General features: G+C 61.7%; 2 protein-coding genes across 3 annotated transcripts in view; both read right to left on the reverse strand.

Annotated features, from left to right (window-relative positions):
* XYLT2 (xylosyltransferase 2) lies at positions 3904-17778 on the reverse strand. Of its 2 annotated transcripts, XM_021414976.1 has the most exons (12): positions 17587-17778; positions 12402-12545; positions 12074-12281; positions 11060-11235; positions 9875-10077; positions 9327-9407; positions 8894-9110; positions 8233-8409; positions 7092-7354; positions 6795-6990; positions 6028-6361; positions 3904-5710 (listed from the first exon to the last, which is right to left on the reverse strand). In XM_021414976.1, the coding sequence occupies exons 1-12, from the start codon at positions 17719-17721 to the stop codon at positions 5388-5390; spliced, it is 2457 nt and encodes an 818-aa protein (XP_021270651.1). In that variant the 5' UTR covers positions 17722-17778; the 3' UTR covers positions 3904-5387. The 2 variants fall into 2 exon arrangements, with proteins under 2 accessions (XP_021270651.1, XP_021270650.1); XM_021414975.1 differs by having other exon boundaries at positions 12074-12545.
* Positions 18447-22250, reverse strand: part of LOC110407508 — a 7888-nt gene continuing 4084 nt past the window's right edge. Inside the window, exons 5-10 of the mRNA XM_021415267.1 lie at positions 22053-22250; positions 21313-21457; positions 20392-20498; positions 19850-19902; positions 19364-19495; positions 18447-19101 (exon numbers count right to left, since the gene is read on the reverse strand). Coding sequence (XP_021270942.1) covers positions 18988-19101; positions 19364-19495; positions 19850-19902; positions 20392-20498; positions 21313-21457; positions 22053-22250 — 749 coding nt within the window. The 3' untranslated portion in view covers positions 18447-18987. The remainder of the gene's footprint in view (positions 19102-19363; positions 19496-19849; positions 19903-20391; positions 20499-21312; positions 21458-22052) is intronic.

Raw genomic sequence — 22250 nt, forward strand, 5'->3', positions numbered from 1 at the left:
CGAGGCGATTCCTGTTCCTGAGAAAGCTGGAGGGTGTCTTAGGGCATGCTCATAGGGAGGTGGCAGCTGTTGAGAGAGGATCAGAAAGAAGCAGATTATTCCACCTCTTCTTACACAGCAGATACAAGACAAAAAACGCTACCTGCCCGAAATTAAATTCCAGTCCCCAGACCAGCGGGCTGCAGGCTGGCTGTGACCTGCAAGGTAAGAGCTTCGCTCTGGTTTGCCACGCAGTGGGGCACAAACCCACTGGAGATGCTGCAGTGTATTCCACACACTCTCTCTGGCACGTGGTGCTGGGTTCCTGCTCTGCCCTGCCCCAGGCACTTGGCACTACTTGTTGCAAAGCCAGAAGAGAACTGACTTCTGTTGAAACAGGACTGTGGTTCACTTCCCTTTAGCTAAGTATAGGCTGTATGGGGGTCTATGAAAGCAGGCTCTAGTTTGTAACTTCATCGCGTTTTCAAGGCTCGGTGCTCCTGAATTCAAGCCCTTGAGACTTCAGCATGCGTGCTTCTGAGCAAGTCACTCAGGCACAGGCCAAGAAATGTTCAATAGTTCAATCACTTATCCTTGGTGCACCTGGGCCTTACTTTCCTGTGCCCTCAGCACTCTCACGTCAGGGCGAGCAGTCATGAGTTACAATCCCAAACGCCGAGTGCCAAGTGCTGACTATTCCAAATACTACGTTGCAGCATTACAAGCTCAAAATCCAGGTAAATCAGCGAGTGTTCTGTGCTCTGCTTAGGGTTTCAAGTATTTCTGTTCTGCTTTAGTCAGTGAGGGCTTTGTTCAGCGGGAGTCTCTTGGGATGCTGCCACCGGACCTGCTTGGCAGATCCACTTGCTCTTCTGTATTCTGTGGAGGGAGTGCAAATCTTAAATATCACAGCAGGCAAAGCCTCGGGCTCACAAAGCAGCCACGAGCGCTTCGAGGTACCAGCAAGGGGCTGCCAGAGCATCCTGCTGGGAGAAGGGAGCCGGAAACCGTGGAAGCCTCACAAATCCAAAAATAACACTCGAGCTTGGCCTGGCACAGAGCAGGTGACCCTAAGGGCCGGCTCTTTCATCAGCAGTTCTGCCCTTACTCCCAGCACAGGCATTTCTGCAAATGCACCGGGAGAGATGAATCATTAACTGCACAGACGTACACAAAAGGAGCCTCTCAGTACACCGCGTGCCCTTCCCTGAGATAAAGGCTATCGGAGAGAGGCGAGCACAGGGAACAGAGTCCACAGCCACCGCGAATCGCTGAAGCGGGAGCCAGGCGCGGACCGGAGCAGCGCTGCCCCTGGGCCTTCGCCAACCGAGAGCAGCCCTGGGCTCACCTCCTGGGAAGGCTCTGCCCACAGCCCGAACCTCTCGGCGATCATCTGATGGATTTCCCGCTGGCGATCTTTCTTCCGCACGCTCTCGTAGCTCGGCAAGCGGGGCTGCTCCCAGCAGGGCAGCTGGTAGCTGCTGGGCGCCCCGACGCAGAACAGCTCGTCTGCCTGCAAACACCAAGCCCAGGAACGTCAGCGTGGCGGGGGCTGCTGGGAGCTGGTGGCTGATGCCACCTCAGGACGCTTCAGGTTCAAAAATACGGGTGCCGCTCCTGGAACCCTTTAAAGATTCCTCTTCCCCACGCACCCTTCCTGGAAGTAATTACACCACGGGCGCATGATGCACACGTGCTCTGTGGGATCCCAAGCTCCAGGGGATCTGCCTAACCGAAGCAAAACATCTCGGGGCGAGGTGTTGTCCTCTGTAGCAGCCCTGGGCCTTCCCCCCAGCTCTTACGCACAGACAGCTTTCCCACAGGCTCCCGCAGCCCAGCTCCTCTTCCATATCCCCCGCGATCTTCCCGGGACACTACAGCCAATCTCCTTCCAAGGTCGTCGGGACCTTCGCTACCCTTCCCCCCGGCTCCCTTAGGGAAAGCAGCACCACCTGCACGCCAGGGTTCTCGGCAGCGCTCTCCAGCCGCGACGCTCTGCACGGGGCTCCCACCAGCCGCTGGCTGCTGCTGAAGTACGGGGGGGGGCAGTCCTGGAACGAGGGGACAGGGAGGAGGCGTGAGCCGAAATCCCTCCCGCCGCAGCGGAGGGCGAGCGGGGCCCGGCCAGCAGCGCCCTTTGCCGCCCGCCGTGGCCCAACGCGAACCCGTCGGCTCCGGCCGCGCCGCTGCAGCTCCGGAGTCGGAGCCGCCGGCTGCGCCCGTGCGCCCCGCGCCCGCCCCGTTCCCACGCCCGGAGCCCCCGCACGGCCTCGCCGGGCAGCAGCGCGTCTGGGCCGCTCCGCGCCCGTGTCGGCTCACACCGGTGCCTGGCGCCGGAGGCCTCACGCGGGTTCAGCAGAACCGGCTTTCTTGGGGGGACAGCATAACCAAAAAAAAGGAAAAACCAGGAAAGCGGGCACTCAGCTATTCCGCCGGGGTAGATAAGAGCTCTGCCACGCGCTCAAGGCCACAGAATTTGTAAACGCTTATCTGCCCGGGGACTCGTTTCAGAGCAACGCAGCGAGCGGCTCCGAGCAGCAGTTACAGTTCTGTTCCTGAGCAGCCCCGCTCCACTTAAACACGATTCCCTAGGAAGGCGTCGAGCGGCAAAGCTCCCCCCGTGCAGAGCAGCCCCGGGCCGCTCCCTGCTCCCACACGACCCCGTTTCTGCGCAGGAAGAGCCCGGAGCCGCCACGCGGACCACGGGGCACGCGCAGGGCAGGGCGGGGGGAGAAGCCCGTATGGCCGCGCCGGAGAGCGGAGCGGGGCCGTCCCGGCAGCGCACACCGCGGCCCTCCCAGCCCGGGGAGCGCAGATCCGCGGCCATTCGGGCTTCTCCCCCCGCCCGCCGGGCCGGCGCGTCCCTCTTCTCCGGGCGCTCCCGAGCCGCCGTCCCCAGACCCCGCACAAAGGCCGCTCCGTGCGGCTGAACGCGGCGCTTCCCGGCCCCCTTCCCCTTATAGCGGAGCGGCACGGAGCCCTGAGCGCCGAGCGAAGGAAGGGAAGGGAGCAGGAAAGCGCGCCCCGGGCCGGGAGGGGAACCGCGGCGTCACCCCACCCAGCGCGGTCAGGGGTGGAGCGGGACCGCGAGCGAAGCGTCCCCGCCGAGCCCGGCACGAGGGCACGGAGCACTCACGCATCGCCCGGGGCTCTGGAAGAAGCGGCACGAGCAGAGGAACTGGCAGCACGCGGGGTCCCGGCGGTACAGGAGCAGCAGCAGAACGAGCACGGCCACGATGAACACGGACGTGGACACCGCTGCCAGAGGGAGAGGAGACGCGGTGAGCGGGCGGGCAGAGCCAGCAGCCCCTCCGCCCGCGGGCTCTAGGAGTAAAGCCGCGCGGGGAAGCCGGACTCGCCCGCTGCCCGAGCCGGGGACGCCGAGAGCCCCGCGTGTCCGCAGCTCCTCTCTCGCTGGGACGGGGAGCGGAACCCGTTCCGGCCGCGGGGAACGGACCGGACCGGACCGGACCGAGCGCTCCCGGCTCCGTCCCGGCGCCGCGGGGGACGCCACAGAACGGCCCCGGCGCGGGGCCCCGGCCGCACACTCACTGGCAGCGATGACGATGGCCAGGACGTTGCCGTCCATGTCCTCCCCGCCGGGCTGCACCATGTCCCGACCGCTCCGCTCCGCAGCCCGGCGGGCCCGGCCCGGACACAGCGAGAGCAGCGGCACCGCCCCCCGGCCCCATTGGCGGCGGGAGCGGGGGTTGCCGCGGCGACGCGACGCGCGGGCGGGGCCCCGGGAAGGAGCGGCCGCGAGGGGCGGGCTCGGCGGGGCCGCGTGCGGGACAGCCCCGAACGAACGGCGCAAACAGAGCGCGGGGTGGGAGGGGGCAGTAGGGCCGAAGCGGGCCCGCTCCCGCAGAACGGAGCCCGGGGCACGCGCCGCCCGCCCCCCGCACAAAGCCACACACCGCACCGTAGAGATATAGATATATTTGTGGAGATGTTGCATATTTAAATTTACATGACGTTCCCGACACAGTTTTGGCGTTCCCCGGCCCCGTCCCTCGTCCAGCTCGGCGCCGGCAGCCTCGGAGCGGGGGAAGAGGGCGAGGGCGACCGGCGGGAGCCCGCACGCAGCCGGGGGGCGGGGGGAACACGGGGCTCCGGAGGCGCCGGCTGCAGCAGCACCCCCGCCCTTCGCGCAGCGTCCGTCCTCGGGCTGCACACGGGCTCCAGCCGCGGTTCCACACGCGGAGCAGTGAAAACCGAGCGCAGCCGTCCCCACGCAGCGTCGGTCCGGAGAGGAACGGCACGGGCAGCGCCCGGGCTGGGAGGTGCGCGGGAACGGGGCGCTCCGCAGCTCCCTCGGCTGGGGGAAGCGGAAGCGGCACAGAGCCGGCCCCGTCTCGCTCAGTTCTTTGCTTTTTAGCCAGGGAAGCGCAGCAGATCCCGAGAGCTTCTGCTGACCCAGGAGAACAGAGCGGGCTGGGCCGACGGGAGGTGGCACAGGGCAGCTCACGTTGCATCCGCACGCACGTCGCATTTTGGCAGGGGACACGAGCATCCCGCCAGCCCCGGAGCTGGGGCTGGAGCGGGGACTGAGGCAGCAGCATCAATGTCCCACAGCGGCTTCCTGGGCTCAAACCGCTCCGAGCCCTCGCACCGCGAACGCCGGCAGCTCCCAACGTTTGGCACAGGCAGGCGGCCGCCCTGGGGGGGGGGGGGGGCAGGATGCGGTCCCTCATCAGCCCCCAGGAGGAAATGGTCAACAGCAAAACAATAACAATAATTAAAAAAAAAATGTAAACAACCCAGCACCCTGTCCTGTAGCACCAGGACACCCAAGAGAACAAGGAATGTTACAGTCTCAGGGGAGATGGAGACACGAGGACACCCCGGCCAATGCGGGGTCTCGCCTCTATTGCACTTTGCATCATATATATTTCTCTATATGTTTATAAAAATACAAACTAAAGGGCTGGGGTCGAGGGGATGAGATGCAAGCCCTGGGCCAGCAGCAGCTCCATGCACGTGGCAGGCTCCGACCTATCCTGCTCCTGCCCGTCCCTGCGTGCCCTGCCCGCCTTCTGGGGAGCAGCCCTCAGCACGGGGCCGGATCCTGCGGAGATCCACCCTGGGCAGGGCAGGGTGCTGAGTTGGTGCAGAGCCCACCCCCGCCAGCCGTCCCTCCTCCATCAGCCCTTCCCCAGACACCAAAGCCTGGAGCAAGAACCACGCAGCTCCTGGTCGCCAGCGCCCCACGGTGACGCGCACCCCGGCACATTCACCCGGCCAGCAAGTGCCCATTCCTGGAGGATCCCCCCAGCCCGGCACTTCCCATGTTCTCTTCCTCAAGTAACTACGGTGTGAATCGCACGGGGTGATGCAGTCTGGAGCCCCTCCCAGGGCAGTGACGGAGGATGCCCCTCGCTCCCAGCGCCGCCCCCCAGTTGCTCCTGCTACCTCAGCCGCCCATCAGGTTTGATGGGCCCCAGTTCTGATTTGGGGTCTGGGGACAACGAGCTCCAGGAGGTTTTGCTGCAGGTCTCCAGGGAGGAGCAGGAGGATTCGCCGCTGACGCAGACGTCTGCCACGGACCAGAAGGTGCTGATGGCGCCGTCTGCCCACGCGTCCAGCGCCCGCCCCGTCAGCTGTGCCTTCTGAGCCGCCGCCACCTCTGCCTCCTCGGGGCGCGGCAGGTTCAGGATCCCCCCCAGGCCCTGGAAGCTCTGCTCCATGTACTCGTTGCGGGGGGGGCCGCCGTGCAGCCAGGCGCTATCGTCTGGGCAGGACAGGGAGAAAGAGAGATGCAACCACTGCTGGTCCCAGCACCCCGCTCCTCCTACCAGCAGCCTCAGCATCCTGGCCCCTGCAGCCCCCAAACCCCAGCCCAAGGAACAGGGAGGCAGCTGGAGCACGGAGGGTGGATCTGGCCGCCCCGTAGCAGCCTACTGGCCTCATGTGACACGCACGGATCCACAGATACAGGAGGATGGCTCCTGCAATGCCACGGGCTGCAGCCTAGAGGCTAGCACCAGGGGGAAGCGCATCGGACTGCCCACAGAAAGACCTCAGCCCCGATCTCCAGAGCATCCTCACCTTTCCTGAGAGGCTGCCTGCGGTTGAAGGTCTGGGGCACCACCAAGAACTGGTTCTCCCCCAGGAGTTCCCAGAACTGGAGCAGGCGGATGGTCCAGACGCCGGGGCGCAGAGGCCGGTTCAGGGGTGGCTTGTACTGGGTGAATTCTGTCTCGGCATCCACCGTGATGTCATAGGAGGCAGCAATAACGTACGTGGGGTCGATCCACACCACTGTGGCTGTCAGGTTGGGGCCTCGCGACCACTTCTGCATGGCCACCGGCTCGTCAAAAGGCCCCATCAGGCCCCCAAAATTGCGGAAGAGCCTTTCCTTGGGGTCCCACTCCGTGCCCACCTGCAGGGACAAGAGGCGTGAGGTAGTGGGACACTGGGCAAACAGATACTAACAGCTTGGGATTTATGCTTCACCATCCCAAACTGGGGAGGGAACGAGCTTTGGAGCCCAAAGCAACACACACCCGCCCTGCACTGCTCTCCTGCCTGCATCACATCGGTGCCAATCCAGCTGCATGGGATGCCCCCTGCAGCCAGAGGTGCTGGCACCAGCTGCCTCAATTCCCCCCTGAAAGATTCTTTCAAAGCCTTTTCTCCACTGTTCAGCTCCAAACTGAAGCCAAATTCCTGGACAAAAGTTCATTCTCAGTCATGACAACGGCATTGTGTCCCTCAGCCTCTCTCAGTGTGCAGGCTTTGGGAGAAAGAAGGGCAGCACGGCCTGGAAAAGCTCAAGAGAAAAGCGGGTGTTTTGAGGGAAACTTTTCTCGTACCTCAAGGTTTTGTAACCGGTTTGCCTGTCCTCCATGACCTGCCAGCTTCAGAGCTCCTTGGGGCATCATCCACACCTCCAGGGACTCTGCCCGGCCAGTTGCTGAGTTCTGAACTTCCTGCATCACCAAGTAGCCCTGGAAACGGTCGTCATAGAAATACAAGTGAACACTGGAGGGGAAGCCTCGGGGCTCAAATCTGGAGAAAGACAGAGGTTGCACAACTCAGCATCAGCATCCTCCCAGCACGACGTGCAGCCACCCCTCAGAGCCTGGACCCAGCCCTGGTCGATGCCCCACCTGCAGAGCTTCTCCTCCTTGGGTGCCACCACAGACGTGGCTTTGCGGAGCCCCAGCCTGGAGAAGCCCGTGTAGAACGTGAGGGTGACGTCGCTGAGGCCGCTGAGCCCATCCACCCGGTCGTAGACGTTCTCCCAGTACGCCTTCAGGGCGGGCGTGTTGGGGGGGTAGCTGCCGTAGAGGTGGGTGTCCAGGATCTCCAGCACCTCCTGATTCACCGTCGACTCAAACTTGCGGGCAAAGAAGGTGGGTCTGGAGAGTTGCTGGAAGAACACAGTCATTTCTAACAGCACTGGTGGCTTCCCCTCCGCCCTCCCACCTCAGCAGAGCAGCTGGGTGCGGGGAAGACCAGGAAGAAGCATGCTAGGATCCATCCTGCCCCCTTTGACGGGGCAGGCTAAGGAGCAGCAAAGCACAGACTGTGTGTGGGATCCTCTGTGGCAGGATCAGTGGGAGCAAAAAGTACAGTTACTGGTAACGCAGATGGGTTCCCATCTCTCCCACTGCCTTCCCCTTTACGCGCTCAGAAGCATCCATGTGTCATTCATTCCTTATCTGAGATCTCTGCTCAGAAGGGCTCCCACCCTCCAAGGCCCCTGCACAGCTCTGGCCACGTGGCACAGCTTGCAGGATCAGGGCTGTGCACCGTGTAGTACTGCAGCCCCTTGCTAGAAAATCCTGCTAAGGGCTGGGGATCTCCCAAACCTCCACTGTTCAGTTTACATCTCTGCTCGCTGAGAGCACAGGAGGTTGCCACAAGGCATTTCATCCTGCCAAAGAAGATAGCACTCTTTTCACAGGTTTTAAAGAACAGATACTTGCCCCAAGTAATAGGTCTGCAAAGAAAGAGCAGGGAAATGGGAAAGAAAATCCGGGAAAAGGAGCAGCATTGCAAGCAGAAGCCTGGCTGCTGGGCAGGACAGTCAGCATAACCCCGCCACCAGAGCGCTGAGACACATCCGTGCTGAGCCCCACTGCAGCTGGAGAGCCAATCCTGCTCCTGTTCCTCCTGGGCTGGGGTGAGGCTCATGCAGAGCAGCTGGCACCCAGGGGTGCACCTGCAGGGGGGCTCAGAGGAGAGCCGGGCACAGAGACAGGGAGGAGGGGAAAGAGCAGGAGGAGAAAGGAGGATCTTTTTCACCTGTAGCCGGAGGAAGTCCTGGGGTTTGAAGTCATTTGGGGAGCACCCGCACCAGTCGACTATGTGTTTATATTGGCACTTACAGCCCAGCTTCCGGTTCCAGTTGGTCACTCGGAGGTTGTTATCGACCAGCGTCTCGCAGGCGTGGCTGTTCTCCAGGACCGTGTGGAAGAAGGACTGCGCACAGCAAAGGGACAGGAGACCCAGTGGGGATGGAGGATGGGTGGTTAACGGAGCCCCCCACCCCTCACTCACAGAAGAGCAGGAAGGCCTGGATAGCTGCCAGTTCCCAGCACAGGGCAACCCGTAACAGACCGGCCTGTACATGCACATCACTCCTTATCCAGCCCAGAAGTGTCTGGACCTAAAGCACGGGGCTGGATACAAACACAACCCTTGGCAAGTCTGCTCCTCTCCCCACCTCTTTCCTACCAGGAAAGGCACAAAGCTGCAGGAGCAGAACCTGCAATGCCCTTGGCAGCTACCTGGGGCAGGGATGGTGTGGGACGTCATTAAGATCAGTGGGAAGAAAATCCCACCAAAGCCGGCACCACGTTTTCGTTTGTTTCTCGGGGAGAAGGAACGAGGCTGAGAGAACGACACGAGCTCTCACAGCAAAGGCAGCTCCAAGCTCCCCCGCCCGCAGCCCGGCAGCACCCACCTCGGCTGGCAGGAGCGTGTAGGTGTAGAACTGCCGCAGCTGGGACACCAGCTGGTCGTCCGTGTACACCACGTACTCCACGAAGCTGCGCGTCAGCGAGAACCAGTCAGAGCCGCCGTCCACCACGATGCCCTCGGGGATGCGGCGCTCGCCCAGCCTCCACATGTGGGAGTCGCACTCGTGGAACAGGCGATCCAGACCCTGCTTCTTGATAAACCTGGGCGGAGGGACAAGCACGAGGGGTTAGGGATGTCACCCACTCCGCCAGGACACAGGGTGCATCTCCAATGGATTAACACCCGTGATAGTGCTGGCTGCTCAGCCCCTGGCAGCCACAGCCAGAACAACCCCCCGCCCAATTGTGGTTTTTTTTTTTTCCTCTCGCACCAACCCCACTTTCCTGTTCCTCCCCTTGGTCTTTAACTGGGATTACCTGGCATTGTCTCGGCCATGAGACTTCAGGAAGTTCTTATCCCGGTATTTGGACAGGAACATCACTAGCTCCTCGTTGGTCCTGACAGGTAAATCAGAAAGTGTTAATGGGCCCTGGGATAAAGCAGCCCAGTAAACACACAAGCTACGACAGCCACCGGACACAAGGAGCCTTGGGCTGCTCGGTAGGTGCTGACTCAGTCCCTTATCCCATTGCTGAGCAGACACAGTCCTGGCCTCTCTGCTGTCTGGCGCCTGCTGAGGTGTGCAGGGACAGTGCACATCCGTGTCTTCACACATGTTCACGTGCACATTCTCCCGCAACACCCAGACAACAGTAAAACACAGTCTCTGAGGTATTGGCTGGGCTCCTCTGCAGAGATGGGACCAGCCTTGCCCTGGAGCATCATCACCAGCACGTGGGTGCAATCTCAAACCTCTTCTTCCTTGAGCTCCCCGCTCCTCCCAGCGCTGTTACTCCCAAGGCTGCTGAGGAACCGTGCAGCCTGAACCCCTCCATCGTCCTCCCTGACCCAGCAAGGTCCTCACCTTGTGGGGTAATCAGTGGCACTCAGGTTGATGAAGAAGTCCCAGGGCCACTCGGCCAGCTCCAGCAGGTCCTTCATGCTACGCAGGTACATCTTCAGCAGGCTGGCACCTCCCCAGATGGTCACCATGCGCCAGGGCGTCACGCGGATGTTGGGGTAGTGCTGGGCCAGCTCCACTGCCTCACGATGGAGGTAGTTGGAGCGCTGCAGAGGACACAGCTCAGTTAGAGAGCACTCCTCTTCTCAGGGCCCTGCCCTTCTCACCTCCAGCCTTGCTCCGTCTATGCCCTTCTGCCCTCACCACTCCCCTAACTGTCTTCCTGAGCAGTATCAAGAGTCAGACCCTGCAGTTCTGCAGTACCCTAGCCCACACCACAGCTCAACTTCATGCTGCTGCTCTCGGGGTTTGGTTGGGAAACTCAAGAAAGGGCAGCCAGACCCCACCCAGTGCCAGCACCCCGCCATGCCCCCAGGCCCCAGCCCTGCCGTGCTCCCAGCCAGCTGGCAGGCTGGCCAGCCCATCTCTGAATGGCTCCCGGAGCAGCAGCAGCAATGCCATGATCCACTGCCTGCCCAGGGCACAGCAGCCCCTTTCATTTACATTGCTGAAACAAAAAGTAGGGAGCCAGAACAGAGCTGGCAGCCTGATCCAGCTGACCTTTTCCTTCCACCAGGCAAACTGACATCTCCCTGGGATCCTGTGATCCCTGGAACAGACAGCGTTTTGGCACTAGCCATGCCTTTTGGCACTAGCCATGCCTTTTGGCACTAGCCATGCCTTTTGGCTGTTTCTTGGCTTTGCCAGCACACAGAAATAACAGAACAGAGGAGCAGGCTGGGAACACTGCACCTTCTGGGCTGGAGTACAATCTCTCCCCTGCCCAGATGAAAGGAAGAGGCACTGAGGGGAAGGTGAGCACTGACTGTTTGCTGCTCGTGGCCCCAAGGGCTGAGATCGCTCTGCTCTGAGCAAGAGTGACAGATTCTACTATTTCTGGGGAGGCAGAGAGAGCCGTGGGAGAGTCGCAGTGATGACAAGGCCCACGCAGTCACTTCTTCCCACACCAGGAGATGCCTCATCTCCGTTTAGTGCCTGTCTGCACCCTCATCCTCTATGGACTGCTTCGGTGATGGATCCAGACGCTATTAGCACAGCCCCTCCCCTCTTCCTTCCCCTGTCACGCACCTTGTCGACATGGATGTAGAAGAAGTGCTGCTGGTGGTACACGGCCTTGATGAGCCGCTTCAGCTGGCGAATGGCCCTGCCGTGCACCACCAGCATGTAGGCGATGCGCACAGGTTTGCTGGGGGGCACCTGCTGCAGCCGGCTCTCGTCCCACTGGATCACAGGGCTGACCTTCCCTGCACAAGGAAACAAGAGCTGTCAGCCACCTGCCAGCTTTGGCTCCAGATGGCACAGGGCACACCACTGCCCTACCACACACAGCTCCTGACACACCAGGAAGATCTGAGTGAAGCGGGGGACCACAAGGAGCAGCGTGGCCTAGGGAAATCCTGTCACGCTGCACTGCACTGCAGGGCACCTTGGCACGATCAGTCCCTTGTGTTACACTGACATGGACACGCTAGGAAAGGAGGGGTGCCCTCCCATAATGCGATGGAAAGTGCAGCAATGACAGCAGAGCAGCAAGATCCCAGGCCGCAGCAAGTGAGGATTTGCTCAAACACAACAGCAGCAGGAACAGGAATAAGAGAAAGAAGCTGCTGACCTTCAGAAGGCCTCAGGTACACAGAGATCTCCAAAGAGATCCCCTCACCTCCACTGCCAACCCTTAAGTGAGGGCTGGGAAGGGGAGGATCCTGGGTCCATCCAGTCACTCAGGTTCAGTGCATGCACCTGAGCCCCCCGGGCTTGGCCCTGCCTTCCCACCAGGTGCTCCATCACTGCTTCAGCCCCTGACTTAGCATTTCCACTACACCTTCTCCGGCCACTCAAAACAGAAGACGCAGCTGCGCCTGGCTTCAGTCTCAAAAGCTGCTGCCGGTTGGGATGAACAGCCCAGCTTAAGGAGGCTGGCACAGCTTTGATTGGATTACAGAGGCAGCGGAAATCTGGGAATCAGTGACAGATTGAGGCAGCTTTTGGCCAGGTGGGACGGTCTGGTCACACGAAGGTGGCCCACACGTCTCACCAGGACACTCTGGATGCCCGCAGGCAGGGCAGGTGAGCAGGACTTACCGGAGAGCGGGCAGTGACGAGGCACAGACTGAGGCATGAGGCTGCCGGCCCGGTGCAGACACACCACGTTGGCGATTTCCTGTTGGCACTGCTTGCTGCTGGCTCTGGCCAGCGCCGAGAGGGCATCTTTGCCCGTGATCTCACACTTGGGGGTGAAGTTGTTCTCGGTGGGCTGGGGAGCCCCCTCCACGCTGCCTGTGTCACCCTGCTGGAAGACGGCCAGCTGGGCGTCCCCGCGCGGCTCCGTCAGGTTCCTCCGGCTGGAGGAGTCCGGCGCGGCCGGGAGCCGCCGTCCCGGTTTGTGTCTCGCCGTCACGGCTCTCACCACCTTAGACACCAGCGCCCCGGGGCTGTCCAGCCGTCCCCGCCATCGCCCGTGCTTCCGGCTTGCGCTGCCCCGGCGCCCGGCAGAGCTGTCTGAGTCCTTGGAGCCATCGCTGTTTTCGGGCAGCCTGGCTTTCTTCTGCTGCTCCTGTTCCAGGCGGATGCAGAAAAGCACACAGCATTAACTCAGGCCCGCTGCCGATGTGCTCAGAGCATCTTTGTTCCCGGTGCTCAACGCCTGCGTCCCACTGCAGCCCAACAGCCAACACCCTTCTCTGCCATCCTCAGGACACACTGAGGCACAGCAGTGCTGGCTGCTGGTCTCACCACGAGCAAGGGAGGACAGGCGCCCCTCGCTGCAGTCTGTCTCCCCAGGGCTGAGCAGAGGAAGCCCAGCGGAGCAGAGATCCGACCCTCCTGCCCCCAGCAGAACAACCAGCTTTGCTCACAACGGCTCAGTGCTGCAGCATGCCAGGTGCTCCAGCAGCAAATGAAGCTGTCACTGCACTCCCCCACCCAAAACCCCAGACTGCAGCCCCACAGCACCTCCCTGCATGGCGCTTTGCACCCTCCCAGGGGCAGCCCCCAAGCCTCTATGTGCCAGCAAGGGAGACACTGGTCTGCAGCCCCCGCGGCTGCAGCACCCAAGACACACAGCCAGAACAGTGCTCCAAGGTCTCTGCCTTCCTGCCACACTCCAGGGTCCCTCGTGGGCAGAGACATCCCAGAACAGCAAGGATGAGCACAGTGCTCCCCAGGCTGGTAGCGGTGATTTTGGCAGGTAGCAAAAAGAACAGCTCCTCACTGGCACAATCACAGTGATCCCAAGCTGGCTCTGAAGCCTAGCTTATCCAAGAGACAGAGTCCCAGACAAGAGGCAGCTGTACTCTTTGGGGCTGAAAGTGTTGGGGAGGTGTTAGGAAAGATCCTGTTGTGCTCCCTTCCCCATGTCCTGGCTTCCAGTGCTCGGCTGGAGCGGATGCAGTGTCCGCCAGCTTCTCTAGACATCCCTTTAACAAACCTTCCCACGGAGCCAAGTGTGTGCAGAGGGAACAGTTAATTGCACTTCATTACCTCTGCCAGGCTGGCTGATTAGCAGAAATGAGTTAGCCTTGGGGGAGAGCGGAGAGTTGTTCCTGGACACACAGAAGTTTGGATAGCAGCAATGAGGGAAGCAGCTGCAGGGCCAAGGTGCTGAGCTGCCCGCGGGCTTGGCACAACAGACACCATCAGATGCATGAGCCCCATGGGCTACTCTGGCCACAGCAGTCCCATTATAACCCTTTGAGAGATGCAGACTTGGGCACCAGACTACAGAGCTGAGAGCCAGGGGCACGACCAGGGCTGGGGAAAAGCTTTGGCTGGCAAGGCCACCAGCACAGCACCAACCAGGTGTCACAGCAGGCAGAAAGACCTGCCAGGAGCTTCTCTGGGCAGCAGCATCTTCTGAGGATGCACAGATGCTCACGGGGATGGTGAGACCAAGATAATTTGCTGCACAAGCCTCCCTGTGGGTGTAGCTGCTAGGAAGGCCACAGCCAGGAGGAATCACGCAGTGCAAAGGCTGGAAAGCATCTGGCAAGACCTGCCCGCTCCAGCCAACCTGTGTGAGCAGCCAACAGGCAGAGCCAGCAAGGTGCCCCTGAGCTCCCTGTGCCGGGCCGAAGCAGCCTCCCCTCGGCCCCCAATCCTCAGCCGTGTGGGAAGGGGCCACGGGGCCGCTTGGTTCCCGCAGGGCTGGCATCAGCAGGGACCAGGCGAGCCCGCTGCCACGCAGCCAGGCGTCACAGCCAGCCCAGACAGGCGGCGAGCAGCTCATTAGTCACCGCACAGGCCCATCTGTTTGGAGAGTTATGGACCTGTTTTCTCTGCATGTCACAGGAGCAGGGAGTCAGGAAGTGACCGATGAGCATAGAGTGTCTTCCACAGACTCAGCCCAGCCCTGCGAGAAGTCCCACTGGCCCTGCCAGCACAACCCGGCACGGCGCCCACGCACGGAACCCCACGTGTCCCCTGGAAGGAACTCGGCTGCCATTCACAGCAGGGAATTCCTCAGAAACATCACCAGCCTTTCAGGAGCTGCCAGCTAACGAACTGAATGGCTTCTAATTACTGCGCCACAGCAGAGCGATCCCTCCACCCAGCCAGGCAAAGAACAGCTCCAGCCACGTTGCTCTGCTGTATTTAGGGCTCATGCACAGGAGTTTTTGGCAGAGCTCCTGGGAGAGCCAGCAGCTGCCCGTCCCTCCTCCCAGCACACACGGATGACTCCAGCCACCTGCCAGTGGTCACTGCCTCCATCCTGCATCCCCACTGCCTCCACTGGGGTCTGCTCGGTGCCATGGAGCCGTGGGCCAGGCACCTTGACCCCACATCCCTTTCCTCCAGAGCGGCACCAGGATGCCGCTTTGAACACACACATCCCATTCCTCCCGCTTCCCCTGCCCCTGTACAGAGACCGCAAACTGTTGGGAAAGGAAGGGCACAGGGACTGACTGCCCCAGGACACGGGTAGAAAGCAGTAGGTGAGCCTGAGAGCACAGCCCTAGCATTGCCAGAGCCTCTGCAGCACAGGTGCCGAGTCCTCCCAGGCATCTCTTCCCCTTTTTGCAGGACAGAGAGGATGCACCCATCTGGGCCTCCAGGTCCTGGATGCTGCAGAGGGCCCAAATATGCATCAGAAAACCAGTGGTGAGAGAGAGGAGCAGAGTTAATGACATCTGGTGTCCTGCAACATTCTTCCTGGGCTTGACTGACTTTGGTGCCTGTCAAATACCAGCTCTTATCACGCAAAACAAATGCCAAAATGTTCCAAAGTCACCAGGGGAATCTGACGCTCAGCTGCTGTTAGTTCAGCCAGCAGCAGGTCCTTAAACTCACGATTCAAATGGACTCAATCACAGCTTCTAAAAACAAGCTGGTTGGGGAAAAAAAACCAACACAAAAACCAAGAAATCTCAGCAAAGCTGGAAGAAAAGATGTTTTGTAGGAAGCTTCTCTGGAGGCTGCTGCACATGGATGGCAGCAACACTCAAGCACCAGAGAGGGGCCTGCTGCCTGGAGCGAGGACAGGAGGGAGGTGAGAGTACAAAGATGTGACTGGGCTCTAACACTTCTCCCCAGTGACAGCTCCTCGCCTCCACCCACAAAGATGCTTTGTGGTTTGTGTGCTCAGACCTGTGCTGTGCAATGAGCCAGCAGCACCACAGACCTGCCGCGTGCTGCTCAGGAGCCACCAGCGCTGCTGCAGCAGTCAGAGGCAGGCGTGCTCTGCTCCATTTGGGTTGGGGCACCCGTGAGTCCCAGCTGAGTGCCCACCAGGCTGGCGTGCCTGCAGTGGGTGTGCTGTCAGTGCGGGTGGCGAACAAACACTGCAGGCTCCCAAAGCACTGAACGCTTCTTATGCATAAAGGAAGGGGACAGCCAGCAGCAGCCAGAGCAGCCTGTTTGGGAACACCTGAGCTGCCAACGTGGGCACAAGGCATGCAGCATAACCAGGGCATCGGCCACAGCACTGCTCTGAAGGGGAAGGCAAGCTCGCCTCACCCCAGATGCTGCACGGCGCTTGGTGGACTTGCAGCTCCCTCGTGCTCACTCCTGCGAGTCACAGTTGGTTTGTGGTGGGGATGAGCCAGGCTAGAGCAGTGTCTATTAGTGGGAAGGAGCCATTTACTCATGCAATTAGATCCCAGAGTCTCCCAGATCCATCCAAGCCTGCAAGGTCAAGTTCTCCTGGGAGAGTTCTCCCGCCTTCATCTCTACCAGAAATACCCCAGGGGAACAGCGGCTCCTCCAGGTCTGGCCAAAAGCAGAAACTGCAGGAGAGCACAGAAGCAAAGAGCTTTGTTGTCTTTCTAAAAGTAACAGTTAACTGGACTTTTCCCAGCCTGCTGATGGGTTTGAGCTGTCAGTAAAGTTCAGGATGCTTCTTGCATTCTCCAGAGAGGCTTCTCCATTCCCATCCTAAGAGCTGTAAGATTGATGGTGGTGAACTGTCCGCTGTACAGACGAGGAGGCCCACGACCAAACCTGTCAGAGCCCAGCTCGGTGCTAGGAGAGGCACGAGGAAAGCAGGACACACAAGGAGGCTGAGCGGGGCAGGAGCAAAGGCAGGCAGAGCTGATGACAGTGGCACCAGGAACTGCCTGCCCATGCGATAACAGCGGACAGAGGAGCAGTGTAGGACGGTGCAGAAAGGGAAAGGGAAGCTGGGACTAGTGAAGTGCCCCGGCCAAGGTCAGAGAAAAGAGGACAGAGCCATCAGCCACACCTGGCTGCCACAGCTAGCATACTCCCAGCATCTTCAAATCAAAGGTAACTCCGTGTCTCCTCTCCTTGCCACACGCAACTCCCCGGTTTTGATTCGCTGCTGTGCTCGCCCAGCCCTGGGGCTGGCAATCGACCTGCTGGGTGTGTGACCGCCCTGCGGACCTTCCTCCCACTTCCTTGCAAGTGGCTGCTCCATTCCTTTTTGCTCTCGGGGAGAAGTTTCTAGTCCACGGAAACTCTCGCGACCAGAGGGGCATCTCCAGCAGCCAGGGATGCGGCCACAGAGCAGAGATGAGGATTTCCTTTCCTTTCCTTTCCTTTCCTTTCCTTTCCTTTCCTTTCCTTTCCTTTCCTTTCCCATGTGCTCGGGGGGGAACGAGCTGCTGCTCAGCCCCGCTGCAGCAGGCCCGGGTCCAGCGCGAGTGGCTCACAACAAGTAAGCACAATGCAATGAGCAGCCCGGGGTGAAGAGCTCTGTCGGCAGGTGGAAGCGACGAGCTCCACGGGCCGGGCCCTCCCCGCCGCCCCCACCTCAGCTTCCCCATAGGCACGGGAGGCAAAACCCACGGCCTCCGCCGCGTATTTTGGCACGGGAACGGCACGGGGCTGCAGACAGCGCCCGCCCGCCGCCTCACCCGGGTACCCCCGGCACAGCAGCTCCCCGGGAGCCCCCGCCGCCGAATCTCCGCGGTTCAGCTCCCACCCGGCTCCTTCCGATACCGGGGGACCCGCAGCCCCCAGCCCGGAGCCCCACGTCGCCCGACACGACCCCCGGGCCGCGGCCCCGCAGCCCCCCCGGCCCCGCACACCGCCAGCGCCGCTCCTCGGCCGGGCCCTCAAACCCCGACGGCAGCCGCAGCCCCAGCGCCCCCGGCCCCGGGCCCGGCCCTGCCCGCTCGCCGCCCCCTCCCCCTCCGCACCTCGGCCGGGCCCTCCTCGTCGAGGCCGGCGGAGCTCCAGAGGACGAGCCCCTGCAGCAGGAGGATGGCGAGGGCCGTGGCCACGGCCAGCCGGTACCGCCGGGCCAGCTTCCGCACCCGGGCGCTCGCCACCATCGTCACGGCCGCTCCGCCGCCACGGGGCGGGCTGCGGCGCGCACGCGCGGCCGGGGGTGGGCGGGGCCGAGGGCGCGGGCACGAGGGGAGAGTGCGCGTGCGTGCGCGGGGCGGGGCGTGTGCCGGAGCGCGTGCGCTGCCGGGTGCGGGTGTCCGTGCACGCGCGCGCCGGTTTCCTTCCCGTGCGTGCGCGCGCTGGAGTTTCCGTGCGCTGCCGTGGGTGCCCGTGCGCTGGGCTGCGCGCGCTCACGCACACGCACGCGTGCAGCAACCTGCGCCTGTGCCGCTCCTGCACGCGGCACGCGTGCTGCTGTCAGCGGCGCCGTCGGCGCGGCCGTGCGGAGCGTTTCAAGGGGACGAGGTTCGGGTACAAGCGCAGTTAGGCCCCGTGCGGGCGGGCGCGCTCAGGTTCGTGCGGGGCTGCTCGCGGCCGTGCGTGCCGTGCTGCCGGCGTGCGGATCCCCCCGCGGGGTGACTCCCTCCTCCCCCGCCGCCCGCGGTGCCGCTGGAGCTGGAGCGCAGCGCTGGAGCGCTCCTGATCCCCCGAGAAGGTTTTGCGGGGCTGCACCCGGGACGCACTGAGACGTCGTTGCGCGGCTCCCGGGCCCCGCAGCGCCCGCTCCCCCCCCGCCAGCAGCTGCTTCCGTGAAAACTACCCCCAGATACGGCAGAACGGGACCCGGCTCCCCGGAATTATCCAAGGGATTCACCGAAGCATCAGTCGCTTTAACTGAGAAAGGAGCGATATTTTATGGAGAAAAACGTGTCGAGCGGGTGCCCAGGTGTACACGACCGGCTGAGGCGGGGAGAGGGAGCGGGGGCTGAGCTGCAGCCCATCAGTGCGTGCTCCCAGTGCGGCTGTGGGGCACTGAGCCAGGGCAGACCGCCCTGTGGGGTGTGGGGATGTGGGGAGCTGTTTCCCAGCGGCCGTGCAGGAGGGTTGGGAGCTTCTCTGCCAGCTGCCCCCCAGCCTGGGCCACCCAAACGCGAGGACTAGTTTTAATTCCCAGCACGGTTGCCACATTGGGCACGAGGTCTCTGAACGCAGGGGGTGACGTTATCCCCGCCCCGTGCTGTGCCTCTTGCTCAACCTCGTTCTTTCTTGGGCTGTTCCAAAGAAGCACCGGAGCCAAAGCAGCAGCTCTGTCGTGCAGCTGGCTCCTGCCTGCCCGGAGCGCTGTCCCGATGCCCCCAAGTGGGTCCCAATGCCCGGAGCAGCTCCCGCTGCCATCGGCCCCAGCAGCTGGCGGTGCTGGCTCCCCATCCTCACTGTGCCGCACGCTGCTGGCTGGCAGCCATGTTGGCGTAGAGATGCTCCTCCTCCTCCAGAGGGACTTTGCACACCTTGGTATAAAGGGTCTCTGCATTCCCTTCCAAATTCTGGGAAAAGGGGGAAAAACATAAAAAAAGAAATATTAGCATGGTTTCTCCAACGAACTTCCACACTCTGCTGGAGCCTCTTCCATCCCTTTCAAGTGCCCAGTAGCAGCTGCAGGACCAGAGAGCACGAGGGCACCCTCATTATCTGCAGTTATCATCCACCTGTAACCCACCCATCCAACCCAGCCCTGCCCCACGCTGGGTACCCCCACAACAGCCCCCACGCGGGATTTCTGCCTGCTGCTGCCTTGTGCTTACCCACCTGCCCGGGCTTCTTAACCTCCGAATATTCAGTGGCTGCTTGTGGGGAGACAGGGACAGCCCTGAGGTTGCTGTACAGGTGGCTCTGCTCCGTACCCGCTGCGTGGTTGATATCCGCGTACTGCAGCACCTCCTGCAACCGACCGAGAAGAGTCCGGGTGTGCTCCCAGCACCTCCCATCCCACTGCCCTCAGTGATCAGTGCTGGGATGGTGGGAGGAGCACAGGGAGAAAACCCATTTGCTCAACCCAGATCCCCTAAGTCACCCAACACAACTCTATGCTCCCTCTTTCCCTGCTCTACCTTTCCTGCCCAGCAGCAGTGGCACAGAATCACCACCCAGTGCTTCCTGTTGGCCTGCAGAGCCCCACGACCCCCCCAGGCTCCCCGGTCCACGCAGTGGGCTGACCCCACAGCTCGGGGCTTGGCTCAGAGCAGCACCTCCCCTTTCCCACACCGCTTCCCGGGCCCTGCGCCATGTCCTTACCGCGCTGGCTGTGCCGCGAGTGCTGTCCATCTCCATGGGTGCTTCTGCAAGGGCTGCATGAGACGCAGTCATGGTCAGACACAAGGGAAAGCAGAGGAACAGCAAAGTGTGAAACCCTGCGCTGCTGCGGCCAAACTCACCGCAGAGCAGGAAGGAACCCAGTGTGCCTGACCCCAAGCAGCCCTGCAACAAACACAGGCCCACTGGGCAGCTGGCAGCCCTGCTGCCCCTCCCTGCCCTGGCACCAAAATCTGCATCAAATCTACCAAAAAACCATCCCACAAAAGTGAGTGTGTCTGGAGAAGGCAGCAGTGCCTGGAGAAGGTCGGTGTGCAGCACGCCCTGTGCAGGGTGGCACCCGTCCCCAGCTGCCATTGCCCAGCACGGGGGGAGCAGAGCTGGGGGACAGTGCCCAGGAGGAGACCCCCCCACCTGGTCACAAAGCAGAGTGGCTCAGAAGAGGTGAGGAACTGGGCTCACCAGGGAAGAGAAACCATGGACAGAGAAAGAGAGAACAAGGCACAGGTGACAGCTTCGCTTACCCTTCTTCCTCTTCCAGGTGAGAACTGCCAAAACCACAGCAGCGAGTGAGAGGAGAAACAGAACCACTGCGATGCACGGGATGAGGATTTCCATGACTACGTCCAACCTGCAAGAGGAAAGAGTTTCTGTTCTCTCCCTCTGCTCAGCAGCAAAGCCAGCAGCAACCACTGCAGAGCAGGCACGTGGGCACGGGTGGCAGCTGCTCCTGTTCACATTGCTCACTTTTCTCAGCTCCCTTTGCTCGGCTTGGTCATATCTGTGGGCAAGGGGCTTGCCTGAGGAGCAGGGGAAGCAGGCAGGTGGTCCTCAGCCTCCAAAGAGCAGCGGCAAATGGGATGCTCTATTCTGAGAGCTGCAGCACCTCCAGTGTTTTAAGAGCCCCTTATTGCCACTAGTTCTGCTCTGGTTTAGCCGCACTGTTGGGCGGCCTGCTTTGCTGTCAAGGTAACAAGGTGCGGTCAGCGTGTCAGTGGGACTGGTTTAGAGGGAGAGGATCACCCATGTGCGCGCTGACGGGAACCTCAGCCTTCCCCACGTCTTGCATCACCTCTGAGAGACGGAGGAGAGGGGAAGCTCTGCCACTGCCGTCCCATGTTTGGACAGCCCCTGCGAGGCCGTGTGTGACTGCAAAGCAGAACAGGACCCAGCTCAGCGCAGAGGCAGCTTCCCACAAGCAAACAGCCCCTTCGAGATATGGGGAAGGAAATGGGACCAGTGGTGCAGCCCAAGCCCTCTTCTCGCACAGCCATGACCTGCTGCTTCCTCCTGCTGCTCAACCCCAGCAGGCAGGTGTGGCTCTGCCGGGTCGCAGATTGCTCCCTGTGCAGAGCAGCGGTCTGACAGGACACCCGGCCGCCTTCTGAAGGCAGAGGCAGGAGGTCTGAGCCCGCCAGGCAGCGCGGGCCCTGGGTGGTACTCACTGCTTTTCACTGAGCTCTCCAGGGGAAGTGGGACGTGCCGTCTGTTTTGCAGTTTCCTGCTGGTGAGGTGTCCGTGTGGGGCCCGAACTGGAGCCGGGGGGAACAGCCAATGTGGAGGATGATGCTGGGGATTTGGAGGTAGGAGCTGTGAAAGAATAGGAAGTGCTCAGCACACGTGCCTGCCTCTGTGGGAAATGCTGCGGGCTGGGGAGTAGGAGGTGACAAGCTCGGTGTCACACCAGGGGACCTGGCGTCCCCTCTGCTGCTCAGAGCGCACAGCCCCAGGGGTGAGGCTCTAAGCCCCCTCCCCAGGGCTGCAGCGGGACCCCGGCAGACCCGGTCCCCCCAGCACACACACACCCCAGCGGTGCTACCTGTATGGCCCTGATCTGGGGGCCTGGTGCTCCTTGGTGGGAAATGGGGTGGGAGTGAGGGACTCCGTGGTGGCACAACGTAGGGGCCAGGGGAGCACAGGGAGCGCCAGCGGGATCAGAGGAGAGTGGAAATGGAGCATGAGGGCAGGGTGGTGCCCTGCAGAGACGGAGGCAGCTGAAGCCGGGGCACCAATAAGGGACCATGGTGAGACCCCAAGCATGGCGGCAGCCTGCACAGCCCTGGTGACACATCCCAGGGCAGCTCTGTGTTGGGTGCCCACTTCTTCTCGGCGGCCGCATCCCACAGCCCTGCTCCTGGCACTTCTCCTGGGGCACAGGGGGAACGCTGGACCCACAAGCACTGACCTGAGGACACGATGACCTGCACGGTGTCGGTGACATCATGCTGCAGTGCGTGTGTTTTCACCCCACAGTGGTAGGTGCCCGCATCCCCCGCAGCCAGGTTCTCCACTGTCACCGTGAACACCCGCTGCGTGCGGTTGTCCCAGATGGAGATCCGGCCCCACTGCGCCCAGGGCTTCTGCTCCGAGGTGATGATGATGT

Source organism: Numida meleagris, chromosome 17 (assembly GCF_002078875.1).
Source record: "Numida meleagris isolate 19003 breed g44 Domestic line chromosome 17, NumMel1.0, whole genome shotgun sequence".
In the NCBI taxonomy this organism is placed as follows: Eukaryota; Metazoa; Chordata; class Aves; order Galliformes; family Numididae; genus Numida; species Numida meleagris.